The sequence below is a fragment of the Perca flavescens genome, chromosome 21 (assembly GCF_004354835.1).
Source record: "Perca flavescens isolate YP-PL-M2 chromosome 21, PFLA_1.0, whole genome shotgun sequence".
Lineage (NCBI taxonomy): Eukaryota > Metazoa > Chordata > Actinopteri > Perciformes > Percidae > Perca > Perca flavescens.
Window position 1 is genome coordinate 16,057,392 of NC_041351.1, and position 21,822 is coordinate 16,079,213.

Consider the following 21,822-nt stretch of genomic DNA (forward strand, 5'->3'; position numbering starts at 1 on the left):
ACAACAACAACAACAACAACAACACCAACAACAACAACAACAACAACAACACCATCCACTACATTGACAACCCTTTCAACAACAAAACCATGTAAGTTTGAGCTGCTGTAGTTTATCTTTGGATGGTGACATGTCTGTATTTCCTCATATTATAGTGCAATTATGATGTTTAATGTTGTGTCTCTCACTAAACTCTTTTTCTCTACTCAAACTGTCAACTCTTTGTCTTTTTAGCTCCTGAAATTGTTAAGAATGTGTTGACACAAAATGAGTATATATATAATGAGTATAACTCTGATGTGGACAAGGTTAACATCTCAACATACTTCCTAGAATATGATATTGGGAGTGACTTTATTAATTCCGTGAATGAGTCATCAGTGGGGTACTACACACTACACTAAATATTAAATTTAAATAATAATATATAATTAATAAATAACCAGCTTTTCAAAATGACAGTTGCAATGTGCAATTTTAAGTTAATTTAACTATTTAAAAAAAAAAAGGTGCTATAACAGTTTTACTCGCATTGCTATAATTATCCTCTGTGATCCTCTCTCTTCCACTTTGCCTGACAACTCTTCTCCAAAACAAACAGCACTGAGATAACTGGGGTCCGTTCCAGGAAGGAGGTTTAACAAACTCTGAGTCTAACCCTGATGTCTGAGTTGATTTACCCTGAGATGGGAAACTCTTGAGTTTTCGGTTCCAGAACAGCTGATTTGAGTTGGTTCAATCAACTCGGAGTAGGTTCACTCAGGGTTACGCGCGTGCACCACCACTATAAAAAGGCAGCATAAATGGAGCCATGATTCTACGATTCACCATGGCAACAACCACAAACAAACGGGTCGGCGGAAATACTCATGCGCACAAACAGCGAGTTTGAACATGCATTTAGTTAAAAAAGCAAGACAGCAGTTGCTGCTGCAAAAGAGAGAGAATTGGTGTGGGAGAAAATTGCTGCTCGAGTCAATGCGTACGCATTAACAGTGTATTAATTTCATATTTAATCACAGTTAACTTATAATATTACTGGTGAAAAGTGGAATTGTATTATACCTATAATCTCATTTAGGTGCAATCCTGCGGGCGAAAAAGTAAGCTATAGGATACTAATCCCATTCTGAGGCTGCAGCACCATGATCATTAACAGAACTATAATGTATAATCATTTATTTATTTTTAATGGCTCTCACTGGTTTGTGTCCAGGGAACACCACAAAAACGTTTAAAAAACGTTTCAGAGCGAGTCACTTTTCTGACGGCTCTGCAGACTGAGAGAAACTCAAGGTTTTTTTTCTCAGTTTCTCTCAGTCTCCTCCCTCTCAGAGGGAGAAACTCGAGGTTCCTTGAAGAAAACCTGCTCACGACCAGGTTAGGTTCACAGGCTCAGTTACCATAGTAACTGACTCTGACGTGAAGTTACTTCTCTTTCTGAAACGGAAAACCCAGAGTTTACCTCATCTCAGAGTTAACCAACAGAGTTTTCACTAAACCTGCTTTCTGGAACGGGCCTCTGAGCTCAGCCCATAGCTTCACTCACTCAAGCAGATAGTATGATTGAAATAAAAACACGTAATTTCACTGTGTGTAGTGTTAACTACGCTAACTAAGTAACCGTGTGTTGTGAACCGCGTGTAGTGATTAAATAAAACAGACAACAGCTGTATCTCAAAGACCGGGCAACAGCCGGGACGTTGAGAATCCACGTGGGAGAGGCGATGGATAGTTCCAGTCACTTCGTCATGTATTCACTTTGTTGAAACAAGACAAGAAAGCCTCACTTGCCAAGTCGCCAGACCTCAGAGGATTATTCTGCCTTGGCTTTGACAGGTCTGTTCCTGCCTGCATCTTTCAGGGTCGAACAGTGAAAACTTAAGACACTATAGAGTAATTTCTACAACAAATATTGTGAACTTTTGAATTACTCTGTATTAAGTGTTCAAAACTGAATCTCATAAACAAGAACATAAGTCAATTCTTTTGTTTTCCACTCTTTGTTTTGTTTTATAGTTCACAGGTTGAGTCATCCAGGTGGAACTATGGCTCTAGCAGATCTAGTTCTGAGCGTGGCAGTTCCTGCAAGTGAAAGTTGAGGTGTCACAGCAGGTGTCAAGGGGACCTGCCCAGGATTTGGCTCTGACACTTGTTATGTTGGAGAACCTCTGTCACGTGTAGGTGTGTAAAGGTATCAGGTGATGGCGGTTGCGGTTGTGTCTCATAACTCCCTGAGGTAGATCCACTAAGTAGGACCTTGGAGTTGAGTGTTTCTGAAGCACAGTTCCTGGTGTCTTTGTGTCAGTTACCCATACTTGTTCTCCAGGCAACAGGGCACTGAAAGCTTTGCCACAATGACGCCTGTTGTAGTTTTCAGTATCTGACCTCCTCTTCTCTCTGTCACCCGAAGCGAAAGATTTGCCGACAGGCAGCACGGGGTCCAGCTGAGAGGGAAGGGTCGGCACCATGGTGCGAAGACATCGCCCCATAAGAAGCTGAGCTGGGCTGTATCCACTCTGGAGGGGTGTGGCTCTGTGGGCGAGTAGAGCCAGATAGGGGTCAGCTGCTTTTTACTCTGCCATTACTCTGCGGAAACCTCGGGCTGCTGGTGACATGTCTGAAACCATACAAGGCTGCAAAGGAAGCAAATGCTTGTCCAGAAAACTGTGCCCCGTTATCGGACATCAAAGTCTGGAAACACCATGCCTGGAAAAAATCGACTTCAGATGAACAATAACATCCGTGGACTTGGTGTGAGATAAATGTGCGAACTCAATGTACCTGGAGAAATAATCGAAGACTAGCAGGTATGTTTTGCTCTCCAGGAGAAACAGGTCTGCCCCCAACCTTTGCCATGGTCTTTTGGGGCATTCTGATGGCATGAGAGGCTCTTTGTGATTTCTCCGCTCTTGTATGCATGCTCTGCAGTTGAGCACCATTTCATTCACTTGCTGACTGAGTTCAGGCCACCACACAGACTGACGAGCACGGCTTCTGCACTTCTCCACTCCCTGGTGTCCTTCATGCAGTTTTGCTAGCACGTCGTTCCGCATTGCAGCAGGTATAACGAGCCGTGTGTCTTTCAGCAGGAAGCCGTCTTTCACTGTAAGTGTAGCTCGCTCTGACCAGTAGCTTTTTAGCACAGGTTCCTGTTTTGCATGTGCTGGCCATCCTCCTGTGCACAGCGTCATGACACGTGAGCAGACACTGTCAGCCTTTAGTTGCTCCATAAGATTTTCCATGTAAGTGAGACTTACAGGTAGACTTTCTATGACATAGTCTATATAGATGTTGGTGCTTTCCATTAGGCCATGTTCTTCTGTAGACATGTGCAATGTCACAGGTGAGCTTGACAACGTGTGGATTCGCTGGATTCTCGATGGCAGCAGATCAGTGCTTTGGCTCCAAGTAGGCTGACAAGGGGTTTGTGATCAGTTTCCAGGCAAAACTGTTTTCCTATGAGGAAATCCCTGAACTGTTCACAGGCCCATGTGAGGCCCAGGGCCTCCTTTTACACTTGTGCGTATCTTGCTCAGTTGGAGTAAGCGACCATGACACATTCTCACGGTCCATTCTCCCTCCCACTCCTGGAGAAGAACACCACCCAGCCCATACGATGCATCGGCCGACACTTTGGTGTCTCTGTTCGGGTCATACATATCCATGATGGCCTCAGTCTTCTTTGGGTCAGGGTGAATGCCCTCAGACGTGATGATGTGACCCAAGAAGACCACCTCACTCGTGGAGAGTACACATTTGTCCACATTCAGGGTGATGCTTGCTTTCTTCAGCCTCCGTAGAACAGCATGGAGTCGAACATCATGCTCTTCCTGTTCCTGCCCAGACACAAGTATGCCATCGATGTGGCAGACCACACCTTCCAGCCCCTCAGTAACCTCAGCCATCATGCGCTGGAAGTGTTCAGGCGCTGATGTGATACCGAAAGGAATGCGGTTAAAATGGAACCTTCCGAAGGGTGTAATGAATGTGGTGTATTTGGCTGATTCTTCTGTGAGCGGGATCTGCCAGAACCCCATGTTGGCATCCAGTTTGCAGAACTTTTTCACTCCAGCAAGCATTCCAAGGCTTTGTTCTACTGATGGCAGAATGTACTTTTCACAGCACACGTAGACATTCAAGCCGGTCAATTCCACACACAATCGTACAGACTCCCTGTTCTTCTTGGGCTCGACCACCATGCTGGCACACCAGTCAGTTAGCTCCTTGACACAGCTAATAACGCCCAGTCTTTCCATACACTGGAGCTCTTCTTTGACTTTCCCTACCAATGGTAGAGGAATCCTCCTGGGGGTTTTCATAGAAAATGGCACCGCCCCTGGTTTAAGCTTGATGGCATACGGTTGCTGTATCACACCCAGACCACTGTAAAGTTTAGGGTAGCATGCCTTTATGGTCTCCATCTCTATGTTGTCCACACGGATTAGTAAACCAAGGGCTACAATGGCTGGCTTCCTGAGCAAGGGCGTGTTCAGATTTTTGACCACATAGACTTTCTCTATAGTTTGCTCGGCTCCTTTCCTTGGCTGCAGTTTGGCAAACCCTGACACGTCCAGTGGATTCCTTCCTGGACCATACAGAGGTTTCTCTGCTTTCTGGAAAACAGGCTGTTGTGTGGCAGAAAAAATTTCAATACAATCAGTCTGTGAAATAACAGTGACATCTGCACCAGAGTCAAGTTTGAACGTGGTAATCTTGTTCATTATGCCTATATCAACCGTCCATGGATCATTATCAGCTGACACAGAACCGAGAAAGAAGCCTTCTCTCTCTTCTTCCTCTTCAATACTATGCACAGCTTTACCTGCAAGGCACACACGCTGGTAGTGACCCATTTTCCCACAGGAATGGCACTTAGCATTGTTAGCAGGACACTCCTGCTTGGGGTGAGCAGTGCCTCCACATTTGTAGCACTGAGAGCGTTTTGGGGTTTTGCTCTGACCGTTGTGTGGCATTGCTACACAGCTTTTGGTTTTGAATTTAGCCTTTTCCTTGTGCTGTCTGCCTTTAAACACTGGCATCCGTCTGCTTTACACCACTGACTGACAGTGTGTTTTGTTGCTTTTTGATCTCCTTGGATTGTCTTGCCATGTTAATGTCTTTTTCCAGGTCAAGGTCTTTTCCCATCTGCATACGTTCAGAGAGCTGTGTATCCGCCAACCCGACCACTATCCTGTCTCTGATTAGCTCATCATGCAGCGTCCCATAATTGCAGTGCTCTGCTAAGGCATACAGGGCAGTAACGAAATGGATCTACAGTCTTGTTTGCTTCTAGCTTGCGCATGTTAAATCGTACACGTTCATAAACAACGTTCTTTTTCATCACAAAGAATGACTGAAAGCCATCCCACACTTTGGAGTACGTCAATGCTGTTGCCAGTTCTGCCGTTGTTTATCTTTTTCTTCTTCTTCTGGTCCGTAGAAAGAGCAACGTCGGTAGCCTTTCCTCATTAGCGCCACCTCTGTTCAGGAGAAGAAAGACTGCAAAGTGTCGCGACCACCAGCGCAGGTATAAATAGTTATGTTTCATTTCATTACGTCACATACAAATTTAGTTTCAAGCCTCTCAACACATCGTCAGCTTCGTCTCCCATACAGTATATCAAAGTGTTCACCTGATTATCTTCAGAGCTTGCTGCTAAATTGCTTGCTTGGTGGAATCTCTCAAATCTGCGTATCCACTTTGTCCACTTGTGCAGTTTGGAAAAATCAAAGGGCTCCGGTGGCTGGATGCTAAACGAAACACCGGGTGTGTTAGCCATTGTGCTAGCTCCGTTACCGCTCTGCTCGTCTTCACTTTCACTCATTGGACTTGCTCATTGATCTCTCCTTTTCATCTTTACTTCCCAGAAAACCGTTTTCAGCTTAGAATAACAGCACTTCTGACACCATGTTTTGTTATTTGATAAATAGCGAGCGTGATTCACTGTTATCTAGCGTAACCTCTTTAATGAGTAGCCGCTGTCACTACCCAATCCATACCGCCTGTAAGATCCGTTCTGTGCATGCGCATAATTCAGAGCATGCGCAGAAACTCAATGTGTTTTACAACACTGCCTGATCAGTTCTACGCTTGCGCGATTACTGAAATGAGTCATATCCTGAGAACACTGGCAAACTTCACAGCTCTATGCACGCATTGGCGTAAGGATCAGGGGCGCCGCCAGGAATTTTGGGCCCCATGACAAAAAATCTAATTGGGCCCCCTCTGCGCAGCTGTTGTCACCACATCTCTAGGACCTAACTGTCCCATCAAAAGCGTTACATAACTCTAATTAAAGGCTTGCAACTGTCTTGCTTCTTGTAGTTCAATACTAGTACTAGCACAATATTTACTACTGGTGATTTGTACATGCATGCAAGTCTAGTATGCAGTTCACTATTTGATGCAAGATTAAAAGCAACCATAAAAAATGTGTTGAAGGCCATCTTTTACAGTCTCAATGTATTTTTATCGTAAAATTTGACAAAATGGAAAATTCTCTTAACAAACTTATTATTTATATTAATTAATTATTATTATAATTATTAATGAAAGATTTAAAATATTTATATATATTAACTTTTCAATCAAAATAAATTAACATCATCCTCTCAAAACAATTAAAACAGCTGATTTTTTTAACTTAGCTGCACATATGCCAACAAGAAAATGTAACATGTAAAATGGAATTTCCACACCAGGGTTATTATAGTGATACAAAACAGATCAAGTGATCACTAAATCAAAAGGTTTTGAGGTTTGGAATATGGTCATAACGAACTAACAGTACCAGTGACATAAAATTAAAAGGTATGAATAAGAACAAAGGTCTCCTGGAAACCCAAACTTTTCTCTCAAATAACAGGCATGTCATTGAACAAAATGTTGCTCACCTTCTTTACTGTGGGACAGGGATGGCCACAGTTAGGGGGAGACTGGGGTGCTGCTGTCTCATCTGTTGTTAAGTCTGCTAAAAGGGGCAGGGACAATGATTTAATATGAATATCTTGCTAAACGCTTCCCTGCACTGATTAAATAGTGACTAAATGTAGGCTAACACTAGTCTGTAGCTAGCTAGCTTATTTCACTATGGACATTAAGCCAACAGGTTAATACCACTCACAGACTATAGGCTACCCACCTTTCTTGGTGAAAAACTGGGTTACAGTTTGACACACTTTCCTTTGTCTTTCCTCTCTCTCTTTTCTCTCTTTCCTTTTTTGAAAACCAGATTTTGATTTAACGTTACTTGACAACATTGTGGTCACTGTAGTTCTGGGACATCTACTAACTGCAACTAAACACAGTCACTAAACGTGCGTTCATGGACATCGGAAAAACGTTTTTCCGAGTGAAAACGTCACCATTCACGTAACTTCCTGTGGGAATCAGAGTTGGGAAACTTGGGCTTGATTTTGCTAACCGAGTTTCCCAGTTGGTGACGCGTTGTTGACAACTGACGTTTGATGTAGGCGACTTTGGTTCACTGAACATATTTCAATAACAATAAACTGTTTATTATGGACAAATGCCTCTGCCAAGAAACATACACAGACATAACATGTTTACAATTATTCATAAATAGGCCTATGTATAAAAAAACAACACATTATCTCTGTCTTTTCCCATTGGTTGTCCGGCAGATAACACAAACAAACAACTGGCGATGTGCTGTTTGTATGCTCGCATAAGAAAACAGCAGCAAATCTTTTGTTATTGTGTCCTCCATGTTTTCACACACCTGATGCTCGAGTTCTGAAGCAAAGCTTACCCCCTTGGATGGTAATGAGCGCTGCATTCAACTTGAGTCTGTCCCTCAAACATGGCCCCCCTCATACACAACTCTCATTAAAGATTCCTACCCATATAACATGCCACAATACCACACACTGATGTGAAGAACAGGACAGACATAAATATATAAATGCTCTCTGCCTGCTATATGCCAATGCTCCGGTAAGTCAACTGACCCCGTTTCGGCCCTGGCATGCAACGGTGAAATGGCGATTTATCCCTTTAAATGTGAATAAACTATACCCACAGCCAGCAAATGCTCTTTGCCGTTACCTTGTTTCCTACAGACGGTGTTGATGCGACTTGTACATTACAGCCACTCAAACATGACCGAGTAACACGGCAGATTTTTTTATTTTTATTTTTAGTTAAAGGAACACGCCGACTTATTGGGAATTTAGCTTATTCACCGTAACCCCCAGAGTTAGACAAATCGATACATACCCTTCTCATCTCCGTGCGTGCTGTAAGGCTGTCTGACGGCTCCAGCGGCATCAGGCCAGCCCAGAACATGCAGGTGACTGGTTCCAGTAATCCTACTGCTCCGAATAAGTGACAAAATAACACCAACATGTTCCTATTTACATGTTGTGATTTGTAGAGTCACAGCGTGTACAAAAAACAACGTAACATGAGACACCGCCGTCTTCTAACTGTAAACAAACCGGAAACTATATTCTCAAGCGGAAGAATATAGTACTTGGGCGGAGTGATATGCTCGCAGTAAGCCTGTCTGAGAATATAGTTCCCGGTTTGTTTACTGTTAGAAGATGGCTGTGTCTCATGTTACGTTGTTTTTTGTACACACTGTGACTCTACAAATCACAACATGTAAATAGGAACATGTTGGCGTTATTTTGTCACTTTTGTCACAATTGGGAGCAGTAGGCTAGTTGGAACCAGTTACCTGCAGGATCTGTGCTGGGCTAAGCTAAAGCTGGAGCCGTCAGACAGCCTTACAGCACGCACGGAGATGAGAAGGGTATGTACCGACTTGTCTAACTCTGGGGGTTACGGTGAATAAGCTAAATTCCCAATAAGTCGGCGTGTTCCTTTAAATATAATATAATTTGAGGTTTGTCTGTGACAGATGTGTGTTGCTCACTTCATATTTTAGACTCTGGTTGAAAAGAAATACTGGAATTAAAAGCAACTTATTATTTGTTTGAATAAAAACTAAAATTGAAAATTTGCTACAGTTTCATCTCCATGTCTTTTCACATCCTAGCACCTCCTAAGGCTAAAGAGTTCAAGTCAGTTGACCAAAATGAGACCAGCATAACTCTGCAGTGGAAAAAAGTGAAGGACATCCCCAACTATACACTTGAATACAATGGAACAGTGATAAATGTCACTGCATCACCGGGGTTAGGAAACATGAATTATACAATCTTGGAGCTCACAAGTATGACTAAATACATCTTCACTGTGTTTGAAAATGTCAGAAGCAGCGGAGTAAGCATCACTGCATTTACTGGTAAGTGAATTTTCCTCTCATGTAGCCATATTACAAGAGCCAGGACAGAGCTCTGTAAAATATAATATAATTTAAGCTTTCTCCATTGCTCAATTCATATTTTTTTACTTTGGCTGAAAACAATTACTGGAATTGAATACAACTTATTATTTGTTTGAATTAAAACTACACAAAATATAACATTTTATTCAGAATATTATTTTTTAAATGAAAATTTGCTACAGTTTCTTCTCCATGTCTTTTCACATCCTAGCACCTCCTAATGCTAAAGAGTTCAAGTCAGTTGACCAAAATGAGACCAGCATAACTCTGCAGTGGAAAAAAGTGAAGGACATCCTCAACTATACACTTGAATACAATGGAACAGTGATAAATGTCCCTGCATCACCGGGGTTAGGAAACATGAATTATACAATCTTGGAGCTCACAAGTATGACTAAATACATCTTCACTCTCTTCACTGTGTTTGAAAATGTCAGAAGCAGCGGAGTAAGCATCACTGCATTTACTGGTAAGTGAATTTTCCTCTCATGTAGCCATATTACAAGAGCCAGGACAGAGCTCTGTATAATATAATATAATTTAAGGTTTCTCCATTGCTCACTTCATATTTTTTAACTCTGGCTGAAAACAATTACTGGAATTGAATACAACTTATTATTTGTTTGAATTAAAACTACACAAAATATAACATTTTATTCAGAATATTATTTTTTAAATGAAAATTTGCTACAGTTTCTTCTCCTTGTCTTTTCACATCCTAGCACCTCCTAATGCTAAAGAGTTCAAGTCAGTTGACCAAAATGAGACCAGCATAACTCTGCAGTGGAAAAAAGTGAAGGACATCCTCAACTATACACTTGAATACAATGGAACAGTGATAAATGTCCCTGCATCACCGGGGTTAGGAAACATGAATTATACAATCTTGGAGCTCACAAGTATGACTAAATACAAGTTCACTCTCTTCACTGTGTTTGAAAATGTCAGAAGCAGCGGAGTAAGCATCACTGCATTTACTGGTAAGTGAATTTTCCTCTCATGTAGCCATATTACAAGAGCCAGGACAGAGCTCTGTAAAATATAATATAATTTAAGGTTTCTCCATTGCTCACTTCATATTTTTTAACTCTGGCTGAAAACAATTACTGGAATTGAATACAACTTATTATTTGTTTGAATTAAAACTACACAAAATATAACATTTTATTCAGAATATTATTTTTTAAATGAAAATTTGCTACAGTTTCTTCTCCATGTCTTTTCACATCCTAGCACCTCCTAATGCTAAAGAGTTCAAGTCATTTGACCAAAATGAGACCAGCATAACTCTGCAGTGGAAAAAAGTGAAGGACATCCTCAACTATACACTTGAATACAATGGAACAGTGATAAATGTCCCTGCATCACCGGGGTTAGGAAACATGAATTATACAATCTTGGAGCTCACAAGTATGACTAAATACATCTTCACTCTCTTCACTGTGTTTGAAAATGTCAGAAGCAGCGGAGTAAGCATCACTGCATTTACTGGTAAGTGAATTTTCCTCTCATGTAGCCATATTACAAGAGCCAGGACAGAGCTCTGTATAATATAATATAATTTAAGGTTTCTCCATTGCTCACTTCATATTTTTTAACTCTGGCTGAAAACAATTACTGGAATTGAATACAACTTATTATTTGTTTGAATTAAAACTACACAAAATATAACATTTTATTCAGAATATTATTTTTTAAATGAAAATTTGCTACAGTTTCTTCTCCTTGTCTTTTCACATCCTAGCACCTCCTAATGCTAAAGAGTTCAAGTCATTTGACCAAAATGAGACCAGCATAACTCTGCAGTGGAAAAAAGTGAAGGACATCCTCAACTATACACTTGAATACAATAGAACAGTGATAAATGTCCCTGCATCACTGGGGTTAGGAAACATGAATTACACAATCTTGGAGCTCACAAGTATGACTAAATACATCTTCACTCTCTTCACTGTGTTTGAAAATGTCAGAAGCAGCGGAGTAAGCATCACTGCATTTACTGGTAAGTGAATTTTCCTCTCATGTAGCCATATTACAAGAGCCAGGACAGAGCTCTGTAAAATATAATCTAATTTAAGGTTTCTCCATTGCTCACTTCATATTTTTTAACTCTGGATGAAAACAATTACTGGAATTGAATACAAGTTATTATTTGTTTGAATTAAAACTACACAAAATATAAAATTGTATTCAGAATATTAATTTTTAAATGAAAATTTGCTACAGTTTCTTCTCCATGTCTTTTCACATCCTAGCACCTCCTAATGCTAAAGAGTTCAAGTCAGTTGACCAAAATGAGACCAGCATAACTCTGCAGTGGAAAAAAGTGAATGGCATCCTCAACTATACACTTGCGTACAATGGAACAGTGATAAATGTCCCTGCATCACCGGGGTTAGGAAACATGAATTATACAATCTTGGAGCTCACAAGTATGACTAAATACGACTTCACTCTCTTCACTGTGTTTGAAAATGTCAGAAGCAGCGGAGTAAGCATCACTGCATTTACAGGTAAGTGAATTTTCCTCTCATGTAGCAATATAACAAGAGACAGGACAGAGCTCTGTAAAATATAATATAATTTAAGGTTTCTCCATTGCTCACTTCATATTTTTCAACTCTGGATGAAAACAATTACTGGAATTGAATACAACTTATTATTTGTTTGAATTAAAACTACACAAAATATAACATTTTATTCAGAATATTATTTTTTAAATGAAAATTTGCTACAGTTTCTTCTCCATGTCTTTTCACATCCTAGCACCTCCTAAAGCAGAAGAGTTCAAGTCAGTTGACCAAAATGAGACCAGCATAACTCTGCAGTGGAAAAAAGTGAATGGCATCCTCAACTATACAATTGAATACAATAGAACAGTGATAAATGTCCCTGCATCACCGGGGTTAGGAAACATGAATTACACAATCTTGGAGCTCACAAGTGGGACTAAATACAACTTCACTCTCTTTGCTGTGTTTGAAACTGTCAGAAGCAGCGGAGTGAATCACTCTGCAGCCACTGGTAAGATGTTTTACCTCTGATATAGGCCTACAACAAGAGCCAGGACAGAGCTCTGTAACAACATTTCATTTAAAGTTTTATTTTTTAAAGCAGGCTGTAATTTACAGTTTGGTCTTTAATGAAATAACTGTGTATTATCTGATCTTCTTCCAGCTCCTAGAAATGTGAATAATGTGACTGTGTTGAGTCAAAATGAGAGCAGTATAATTCTGATGTGGAACAAGGTTAAAGACATCTCAAAATACTTCCTACAATATGGTAAGGAGGACTCTATCAACATATCAGTGGAAGGGTCACCAGTTAAACATGTGGTTACCTCCCTGAGTCCTGGAACAAAATATAACTTCACTCTCATCACTGTGTTTGAGGGAGTCAGCAGCACTGGATACAGATTTGAAGCTGCCACTGGTAGGTGATCTTTGAGAATACATTTGGAATCAGGCATTTTGCTTGCGATATACAAATTAAAGACGTGTATTTAAATGTACCTGTAATTACTATTGTCAAGCACCTTCCTTTTTATCAGTTGAGCAAAGCAGACCTTGCATGACTGATAGAGACATGATTATATACTGTATATTCACAAGTATTATTGTACATATTGAGATGTATACAACATCTCAACATACTTCCTACAATATAACAAGAGAAGTTCCATTGATCTTAAGGGCAACACATCAGTTACCCATGTGGTCTCTTTGCTTAATGCTGGGACAAAATATTTCATTCTTATGACTTGCTTTGAGAAACTCAACAGCACTGGATTCTTATTTAACGCTGTGACTGGTAGTGACCTTTGAGTACACTCCTGATACCAGGTATTTTGCTGATGATATGCAAATCATACAAAAAATTTTGTATTTGACTGTACTTAAAAAAAACAACTTTAACAAATAGTCACCGATCGTTTAAAGGTCCAGTGTGTAACGTTTTTAGTTGTTCATTATCAAAAATGTGTGCTGCCCGTTCACAAACTTCATGAATATTTACCACCACCATCAATTCCAAGTTTTCCTATTGGCTTGAAATTTTCTATTTGCATGAAATGGGGTAGATGCTCCATATTCATGCGCCATCTTGAAATACGTTAACTGGTAAGGGACATACAGGATATACTGCTCCACCTTTCGTGTATTTGCTGTCACATGATAAACTCACAATGCTGCTAATGGGTATCGTCGCTTCCCGGCTCCTCCATGGAGGACCACACATATTCAAAATCCAAATTTCAGTCTTCTTCTTCGCCCAGAAAAAAGAAAAAGGATATTGAAAAGAGCAAGAGACCGGCGTCATCAGAAAAAAACGTCGTAGGCTACCGTAGCTATATTACGTATTTTTAACTGAGTGGCGCGAGAGAGTTGATTGCGATGATCTCAACGCTAGATTATTAGCTACATTGGACCTTAAAGTAAGATATAGGATTTAGAGGAACATTACATTGTACTACCTTTCATATTTAATTATGTAATACATAGGCTATTACTCACCTCATCCTCAGGTGAGTGTATGTTTTTGAAATTCACTCAGTATTTTTGTGTGTGTTTTCAGTTCCCTCAATGGTGGCTTTTGTCAATGTGACTGAACGCTCTGTGAACAGCATAACCCTGATGTGGACAAAAGTGAAAAAAGACTGGGACTACTTTATCCAAATTAATGAGGAAAATTCCCAACTTTGCCTAAATACCATCATGAATGTTGTTTCCTGTTCAATCACGTCTCTTAAGCCTGGAACAGAGTATCGATTCAGGGTGATCACAGTGTTCTCTGATCTCAACAGCACTGCTTACAAAGGCTTTACAGTAACAGGTATACATGACTTCTTTCTGACAAACTCAAAAAAGTGTTGTCAATGGATATCTTTTAATATGAATAATAACATGTTATTCCATATCTAAATTTACAAAGTCCTCATTTTGGAAAAGTATTATTTTTTGGTTGAATTATTTGCTAACTTTGACAAATCAAAGCTTTTCTGTCTGCAATTATTTTCTCATTTATTTCAGCCATAAACTGTACCGATGTAGCCTGGCGTGTTACTAACTCATCGATCCAAGGACCGATTAAAGGCTTGTTCTCGAATGCAACAGCCACCTATAAATCGCAAACTCATGTTGGTCCTGTCAGAGATGGAAATGTGTCATTTATCGGCCTTTACCCTGGTGCAACCTATGAAGTGTCTCTTGTGTACGAAAAATATTCAACATTCTTTCTGCAGTGTAGCCACAACCTGACAATCTGTAAGTACAAATCTGTCATCTGTCAATTCTATATCTGTACTAACATAATGTTTCTTAATCTATATTTTAAGAATAAATATATTTAAAGCATTTTAACCATATTGGAAGGTAATCTGTGTATCATTCATTCATTCGTTTTCAAAATAAAAGCAAAAAATTTGTTTTAATTAATTTGTTTTCTCAATACTCGTTTCCAAAACCAAAATGAAAAACGAATAACAACTCGTTCCAATTTCCGATGTGCTCGAATGAAAAATGGAAAAAACGGATAAAGAGCTTTTCATCCAATTTTAATATTTTCAACTGATGCAAATTGCATGACCCGGAAGTGACCTCTACTAGGACGCTATCAATACGTGTAGAACAGAGGGTCCGCTATTAAACTATTAAAAAAGAAGTAACATTTTAATGAAAATAAATCAGTAAACACAGTGGAACACACAGAAACTCTCCAACATATTCATATAAAGTGATTCAACAACCCTTGTGTTACAGTGCTACTGGGAATGTGTGGCTCACATCAGCTGTGCAGGTGACAGCACAATGTTAAAAAATAGCCCCACAATATGAATACAGTTTGATTATAACTTGTATTTTATTGGTAACGTGAACTCCGCTCTCCGCCTTGAAAGCGTTGTGTTTTATGTTGACACCACGTTGCACTCTTTCATTTTGAGATTATTATCCATTGGATTCTGAAGTTCATAAATAGTTGTTAAAAAGTGTTTTGGCATGGCTGGCCGACTTGAAGGGGGATTTCATTCTTACATGTTTTGTTGTGCATGATCACATATATATTTATAGGCTATTTATATCTGATCTACATTCTAGTAGCGATCTCTTCCGGGTCATGCAATTTGCAATAGTTGAAAATTTCAAAATTTGATGATACACTCGTTATCCATTGTTTTCCATTTTTCATTTGAGCACCAAATCGGAAATTGGAAAAACGAGTTGTTATTAGAATATAGTAAACAAGAGTATATAGAAAACAAGTCATTTTCGATGAATGATACACAGATTGAAGGTGTCCTGTACCTCCATTTAATTAATTTAGTTTTTGTGTGTGCTTGAAACCAAATAAAAAATCTGAAAGAAAAGCTTTAGAGCACTGTGCAACAATATACCTTATAACAATATACCTAATATCAATTAATTTATTGATTGTTTCCTTCATATAACTGATTGATTAATTTGGCTATAAAACGTTAAAAGAAAATTAAATGGCCAAAAGTACCAAACCCAGAATCGACAGCGCCGTCTTCAAATTGCTTTTTTGACCCGACCAAATATTTAATGTGTAACAAATAAAACAAAGAATAGCAGCAAATCCTTACTCTGATTAAGCTGTAATGATTGGCAGATTGTGACTTAAGCGACTAATTATCATTATAGTTTTTTAAGATACATTTTTTTATTGTTTCTGATTGTATTTTAAATACATATTTCCACTTTTTTCACTCAGTGCCTCCATATTTAAGTGCTCACTGTGAGTACTGGGCAGCGGGCTATTCTGTCTCTGTTGTCTGGAATAAACCGGATGGTGTGTGGACTTCAGTGGAAGTGAACGTGACTGGGAAACCTCACAAAGTGCTTGAAAATGGGGAACAGCGTCTCATAATATCTGGATTCCTTCCGGCCAGAACATATGAGGTTTCTTTAGTTTTACTGTCTGGGACCGTAAGGAGTTCTGACCCATTTGTTTTTTCGTGTCTTACTGATCCAAGAGGTGAGTTAAAGTGACTGTTTTACTCTATATAAATACCATTTCAGTGTGATGTAACATTTTAACAATATATTGTCACATTTTCCTCATTATTGTGCAGTTCGGCATCATTAATATGACTTGCTTGTTGGTTTTGGTGTCTACTGTATCTACTGTACTGTTTTTACTCCCCGCAGGAGTCATTGCAGGGTCAGTATTTGCTGTGCTGCTTTTTGGTGTCCTGGTCTGTCTGGCTGTCTTAATTTTTTTGAAAAGACCAGATATCATCAGGTTGGTGCTGTCTCAGTGGCTGTAGTTAGATTATGTCCCTGTATGTACTCAATTGGACTCAAACCCTCTTTTTGTCTTTTCCACAGCAGAAAAAAGCCATTCATTGGTGGTTCCAGACAATCCAATAAAAAGTGCAAGTTAGTATATGTTTCTTCATCTCTTCATAGTCACCATACCACTGTCAATCTACAATGTAGTGAAAAGAGAAAATTGGGTCTTGTATACAGAAATGTAGTAGGTTAACCACACGTGAAAATATACTTTGTATACGATTAACTTCAATATTTATGTATGTCCATTGTCATCATTAAAATGTGACATTTTTATTTTCCAGAGCTATTTCTGTGGCAAAGTTTCCAGACCACTTCTACCAATTATGTGTGGACGAAAACAGAGGTTTCAGCCAGGAATATGAGGTGCATTGAATAATAATTATATTTCCTTCTTCCTCTTATATCTTCCTATTTTTTTTGTATATGACCATACAACTGTGCATGTATACTGTCATGGTGGTTTTTGTATTTGTTTTCTATTGATCTTTGTTTCAATCGCATGCCGTGTCATCTGCCAACTTCCATTCAGAGCCTCGTTCCTGTTGGCACAGAGCAAACACAAAAGGCAGCTATTCTACCTGAGAACAAACCAAAGAATCGTTTCAACAACGTCCAGCCATGTAAGCCTGTCCTCTGACACGCTATCATGAGCAATAGAGACTCACAAAATAGTCCAGATCTACTGACTCATCTTAACCAATGTCTACTTTGTTGTGGTGCTTGGCAGTTACACCATCTTCTGTTTTCTAATCCTAGATGACTGGTGTCGGGTGAAGCTTACTACATCCGATCCCAATAAAACCTCCGACTATATTAATGCCAGTTACATGCCAGTAGGTATTACTTGATAACAGTCAAAGGGCAGATTTGATAAGCTTCATTCATTAGCTTGTGAAGTTGCCACATTTTCAAGTAAATGGTTGCTAAAACATCTGCAAATGAACATAAATTTGAAGTCCAACAATGTGTGCTGACTTTGTGTGATTCTATGAGGACAAAATTATGTTTTATTTCATTCTAAGCAATGTAGGACTTCTACAATCTAGATAAGTGCAAATGCTAACTTTGACAATTGCTTCTCAGGGCTACAACAGCAAAAGAGAGTACATCGCCAGTCAGGGTCCTCTGCCCTCCACAGTCAATGAGTTCTGGAGGATGATCTGGGAACAAAAGGTGAAAGGCATCGTCATGGTAACCAACTGCACTGAGGGAGGACGGGTGAGTCATCATCAGGAAGATTTGAGAATGTTTTATTGTCAGATTTTATGGGGATGTTCAAACTAACTAACTAACTAACTTGGTAAGTCATTGTGAATCATTTGCTCTTATAGTTAGTGTCGTCAAATGGTGACAGTTTACGTGTCCTATTCTTTTGTCTCCAATTCTTTTTTGTGGGTTTTTCAGTCCACACAAAGAACTGATACAGACCTCTGGCTGATGTTCATTGACACTTATTGCTACAACTACATTAAAACAACTTCAATAACCTATTTTCTTTTTTCCTAGACTAAGTGTGAACGATACTGGCCTGCAGACAGTAAGCCTTGCCCTTACGGAGAGCTGTTGGTCACCATCAGATCTGAGCAGCAGGAGCCCGACTGGACACTGAGGGAATTTAGGGTGAAACATGTACGAAACATCTCTAAAATGTTGATGGTTTAACTAAATAGGTTGGGTATTCACAAAGATCAATGTCACGTATCATAAGAGAAGCTTGTTTGAATTGGTACACATTTTTAAAGAGGATAATCCTCGACGACTTCGTCTACTATATTGGTTGAAGACATAGACCTACTGTATTTGAATTCCTCTAATCGTCTTTACAGATGAACAACTCAGAGGAGCGCACAGTGAAACATTTTCACTTCACTGCCTGGCCTGACCATGGAGTCCCACAGGGCACAGAAGTCCTGATCCAGTTCAGAAGACTGGTGAGACAGCACATAGAGAGAGAAGGGGATGGAGCACCAACTGTGGTTCACTGCAGGTACAGAATGAGTGCTTGTTTTAAGTCTGGAGTGTGAGGTCAAAGACGGGCCCCGAAGTGTGGTCAACTAAATAGCTTACTGCTATTATATGCACATTCATTTCCTTTTTTCTTTCACTGGCTTTGTGAGTAAGAAAATGCTCAGGAAGGAGAACAAAATTGAACGTAAAAATCGACTTTGAAACCATCTGGACTACCTGACAATGAACGTCATACCTGGACACTAACTGCTCTCCTTTTGCGGTTTCTCGCTTTAGTGCTGGAGTGGGGAGGACAGGCACTATCATTGCCCTGGACGTGCTGCTTCAGCAGCTAGAGAAAGAAAGAGCAGTGGGCATCCATGGCTTTGTGCACAAGATGAGACTGAGCCGACCATACATGGTGCAAACAGAGGTAAAACTGATCACATGAAGTCACTTCAGGCTGAGCTACCACTTCCTTAGTTAGGTACCCGTTTATGGTTGGGTCACTTGATTTTTAGACACAGGTTGTGATACAGTACAAGCAGTGATGCTATAGCATATGTACGCTTTGCTTAGATTTCCATGTAGTTTCCATCCTTATTAAACATGGGTCTGAAATTGTCTTTTCTATCATCCCATTTAAACTTTTACAAGTCAAATCTTTTACAAAATATTTATAAAAGACATACTCATTTCACATTAATGTAGGTCTCTGCTTTTCAAATGACCTGAAAATTTGTTTTCAGTCCCAGTATGTTTTTCTGCACCAATGCATCATCGACTATCTGCAGCCAAATGAGAAGAATGAAGAGAACATATATGAGAATGCCGACACGATATACGCCAATGCCACTGCACTCCGAGAACTTCGTAAAACAAATGCTTAAACTAAAGATCGCTAGCACTAAAGTCAGTCTTTTATGCACTTAATGAAAAACGTATTCTAAATTCTACATGTGATATTTTGTTATATAAACCGTAAATATGAAAGACATTTGTCTTTTATATATTTACTGTACATGCATAGCACTCTTCAGATTTTATTTAAATGTAAATTTGTTCCTTTCATCTATAAAGTATATTATCTTATCATTATTAATTATTATTATTATTATTATTATTATGTGAGGGAAACACTCACTCAGATGACCGAAGAATGTTTTCAAATGACATTTATTAACAATAAGAAATGTAGGTAGAAAAGAATAATTTTCTATTTGTTTAAGAAATAAAATATTTTTTATGAACAAAAATACCTGAATGTGTTTTTACAAAGTCTGCAAACGAGATGAAAAACCCAGGATGCTGCCACATTTACAAATGAGTGTCAAACTGACAGAACAGCAACAAACCAATCTAAAATCGTGCATAATAAGATGGGTTTTAGATCCAACATTTGTCCATAATGTATATTGACTATATGCTACATCCTAGCGCAGAACTTAGACCCACTCTGCTTACACATCCTCTTCGGTGATGCCTATACTTGGTGTGTCTTTGCTACTGGGGGCAATAGAGAAGATAGAATTGATGAGTTCCTGTCTGGCTTTTATGGCCTCTGGGTTGATCTCGTCTGGCACTGCACGCTGCTTGCCTGGATGCAGGGGCTCAATTTTACCAGCTACAGGCGGGGGAGGGACCGAGAACTTCTTAGCAATGTTGTGCAGGACACTGCATGTCTTGATAATGTTGGACTTCTTGTCCAAAGAGCCTTCCTGTGCAAAACCAAGTTGCATCAGGCACCGGAAACGCCTCTTCATGGAGCCGAGCGTTGTCCGCATGACGTTGTGGATCCTCATGTGGGCGTCATTGAAGCGGATCTCAATGTCATTAGCAGGTTCTGACAAGGGAGTCAAGACATGTTTACTTAAGTGGTAGCCTTTCCCACCTTTGGAGGAAGACAGGAGAAAATGGGATTAATACAAACTAAGCATATAGTATTGTGGAGGTTAGAAACCAGCCTTGCAGTGTCCAGTCTGCAAGGAATTCATGATCAAAACAGAAGTTGTGTGCTTTTACTGAGAACATAAGGCAGTCGTGTTTAAAACTAAAAGGACTGTTTACATTCAAATTAACATATAGAAGTGATTCTGATAACACTGCATTGCATGAATTGTTACAAACTGCTAGTGGCAATGTATCAGCTCTGGAAGAAGCTAGTAAGTGGACCTTGAGTTTAGATTTTTTTAAGGTCAAAATTGAGTATAAAAAATAATTGTTGGTGGCATAAGGTCATAAGATACAAAGCAAAATAGCTGTGTTTAATGTACTTGATTTTTCTGTGTGAATTGACAAGGTGGTACAGGTGTGTGTGTGCGCTAGTTATACCGTGAAATGTAGTAATGAAATAGTCTTTAAAGTGTCAGAGGGCAGAATACCAATTATAACATCCAAACAGGATGTCACCAGTCTTGTTTTCCCATTTTTTTTGTGTGTATATCTTACCAATAAGCCAATAGGGTCCGTGCAGGTCCTCCTCCATTTCCCTTCCTTTGAACGAGGACTCCCACATTTCCTGCTCAATAGTGCTGCCCACACAACATTTCTCAACACTCAGTATGTTTCCGTCGGAGTCGCATATGATCTGGCTCACCACAGACGTGTAACCGAAGGTGTTGACAAAAGACCTGAAAGAGTCCTTCTCGTATGGAGAAGCTCTGATCTTGAAGTGAGCAGGAGCCAGGACGCCCAGCACCCTAGGGATCCCGCATAACTTCTCAATCCTGAGGGCGACATTGGCTCTGGCTTCTCGGATTTGGGGGAATGAGATGAACGTCTCGCACATCCCCGCGATGATCCTGGAGACGTCGGAAATGATCACGAGGCATTCCGTCTGGCTCTGGCCGAATCTCTGTGCGATGTCGGCGGAGAAAACTCCGTGTGCGTAATAGTTCAGCGCCACCATGACCGTCGCATCCACGGGCAGCGCGGGTCTCTTCAGAGCGACGCTCCTCATGCGGACGCGGACAGTGTCTGTGATGAAAGCGATGCAGGGTCTGGTGAGGTGAAACATCTTGAACAAAGCCTCGTCGTCGAACTCGTCGAAACAGCTCGGAGCCGCACAGTCCGCTTCTTCGTGTCCGAGGAGCTCCTCCTGGACCGCGAGCCACACCGGCAGAGCGAAGGCCATTCGTTTCCTGTTACTGCTGCAGTACGTTTAAATAAATGCACGTGCAACTCTGGCAGAAAAGTTCCAACAAAAGGTTACAGGATAAATGATAAACCGTAGCAAACTGTATCATGCA

General features: G+C 39.9%; 2 protein-coding genes across 3 annotated transcripts; one reads left to right on the forward strand and one right to left on the reverse strand.

Moving 5' to 3' along the window:
- Window positions 1-17: 17 nt before the first annotated feature.
- Window positions 18-19,808, forward strand: LOC114547927 (receptor-type tyrosine-protein phosphatase eta). Its single transcript, XM_028567461.1, has 22 exons — window positions 18-91; window positions 9,027-9,275; window positions 9,529-9,786; window positions 10,040-10,297; window positions 10,551-10,808; window positions 11,062-11,319; window positions 11,573-11,830; window positions 12,084-12,341; window positions 12,495-12,749; window positions 13,890-14,147; window positions 14,345-14,578; window positions 16,044-16,307; window positions 16,481-16,574; window positions 16,661-16,711; window positions 16,909-16,990; window positions 17,157-17,247; window positions 17,384-17,460; window positions 17,711-17,845; window positions 18,134-18,256; window positions 18,454-18,614; window positions 18,872-19,007; window positions 19,324-19,808. The coding sequence occupies exons 2-22, from the start codon at window positions 9,176-9,178 to the stop codon at window positions 19,462-19,464; spliced, it is 3,750 nt and encodes a 1,249-aa protein (XP_028423262.1). The 5' UTR covers window positions 18-91; window positions 9,027-9,175; the 3' UTR covers window positions 19,465-19,808.
- Window positions 19,733-21,730, reverse strand: si:dkey-197c15.6 (putative nuclease HARBI1). 2 transcript variants are annotated; one of them, XM_028567472.1, is made up of 2 exons: window positions 21,023-21,730; window positions 19,733-20,417 (listed from the first exon to the last, which is right to left on the reverse strand). In XM_028567472.1, the coding sequence occupies exons 1-2, from the start codon at window positions 21,705-21,707 to the stop codon at window positions 20,035-20,037; spliced, it is 1,068 nt and encodes a 355-aa protein (XP_028423273.1). In that variant the 5' UTR covers window positions 21,708-21,730; the 3' UTR covers window positions 19,733-20,034. The 2 variants fall into 2 exon arrangements, with proteins under 2 accessions (XP_028423273.1, XP_028423272.1); XM_028567471.1 differs by having other exon boundaries at window positions 19,733-20,465.
- Window positions 21,731-21,822: the final 92 nt, after the last annotated feature.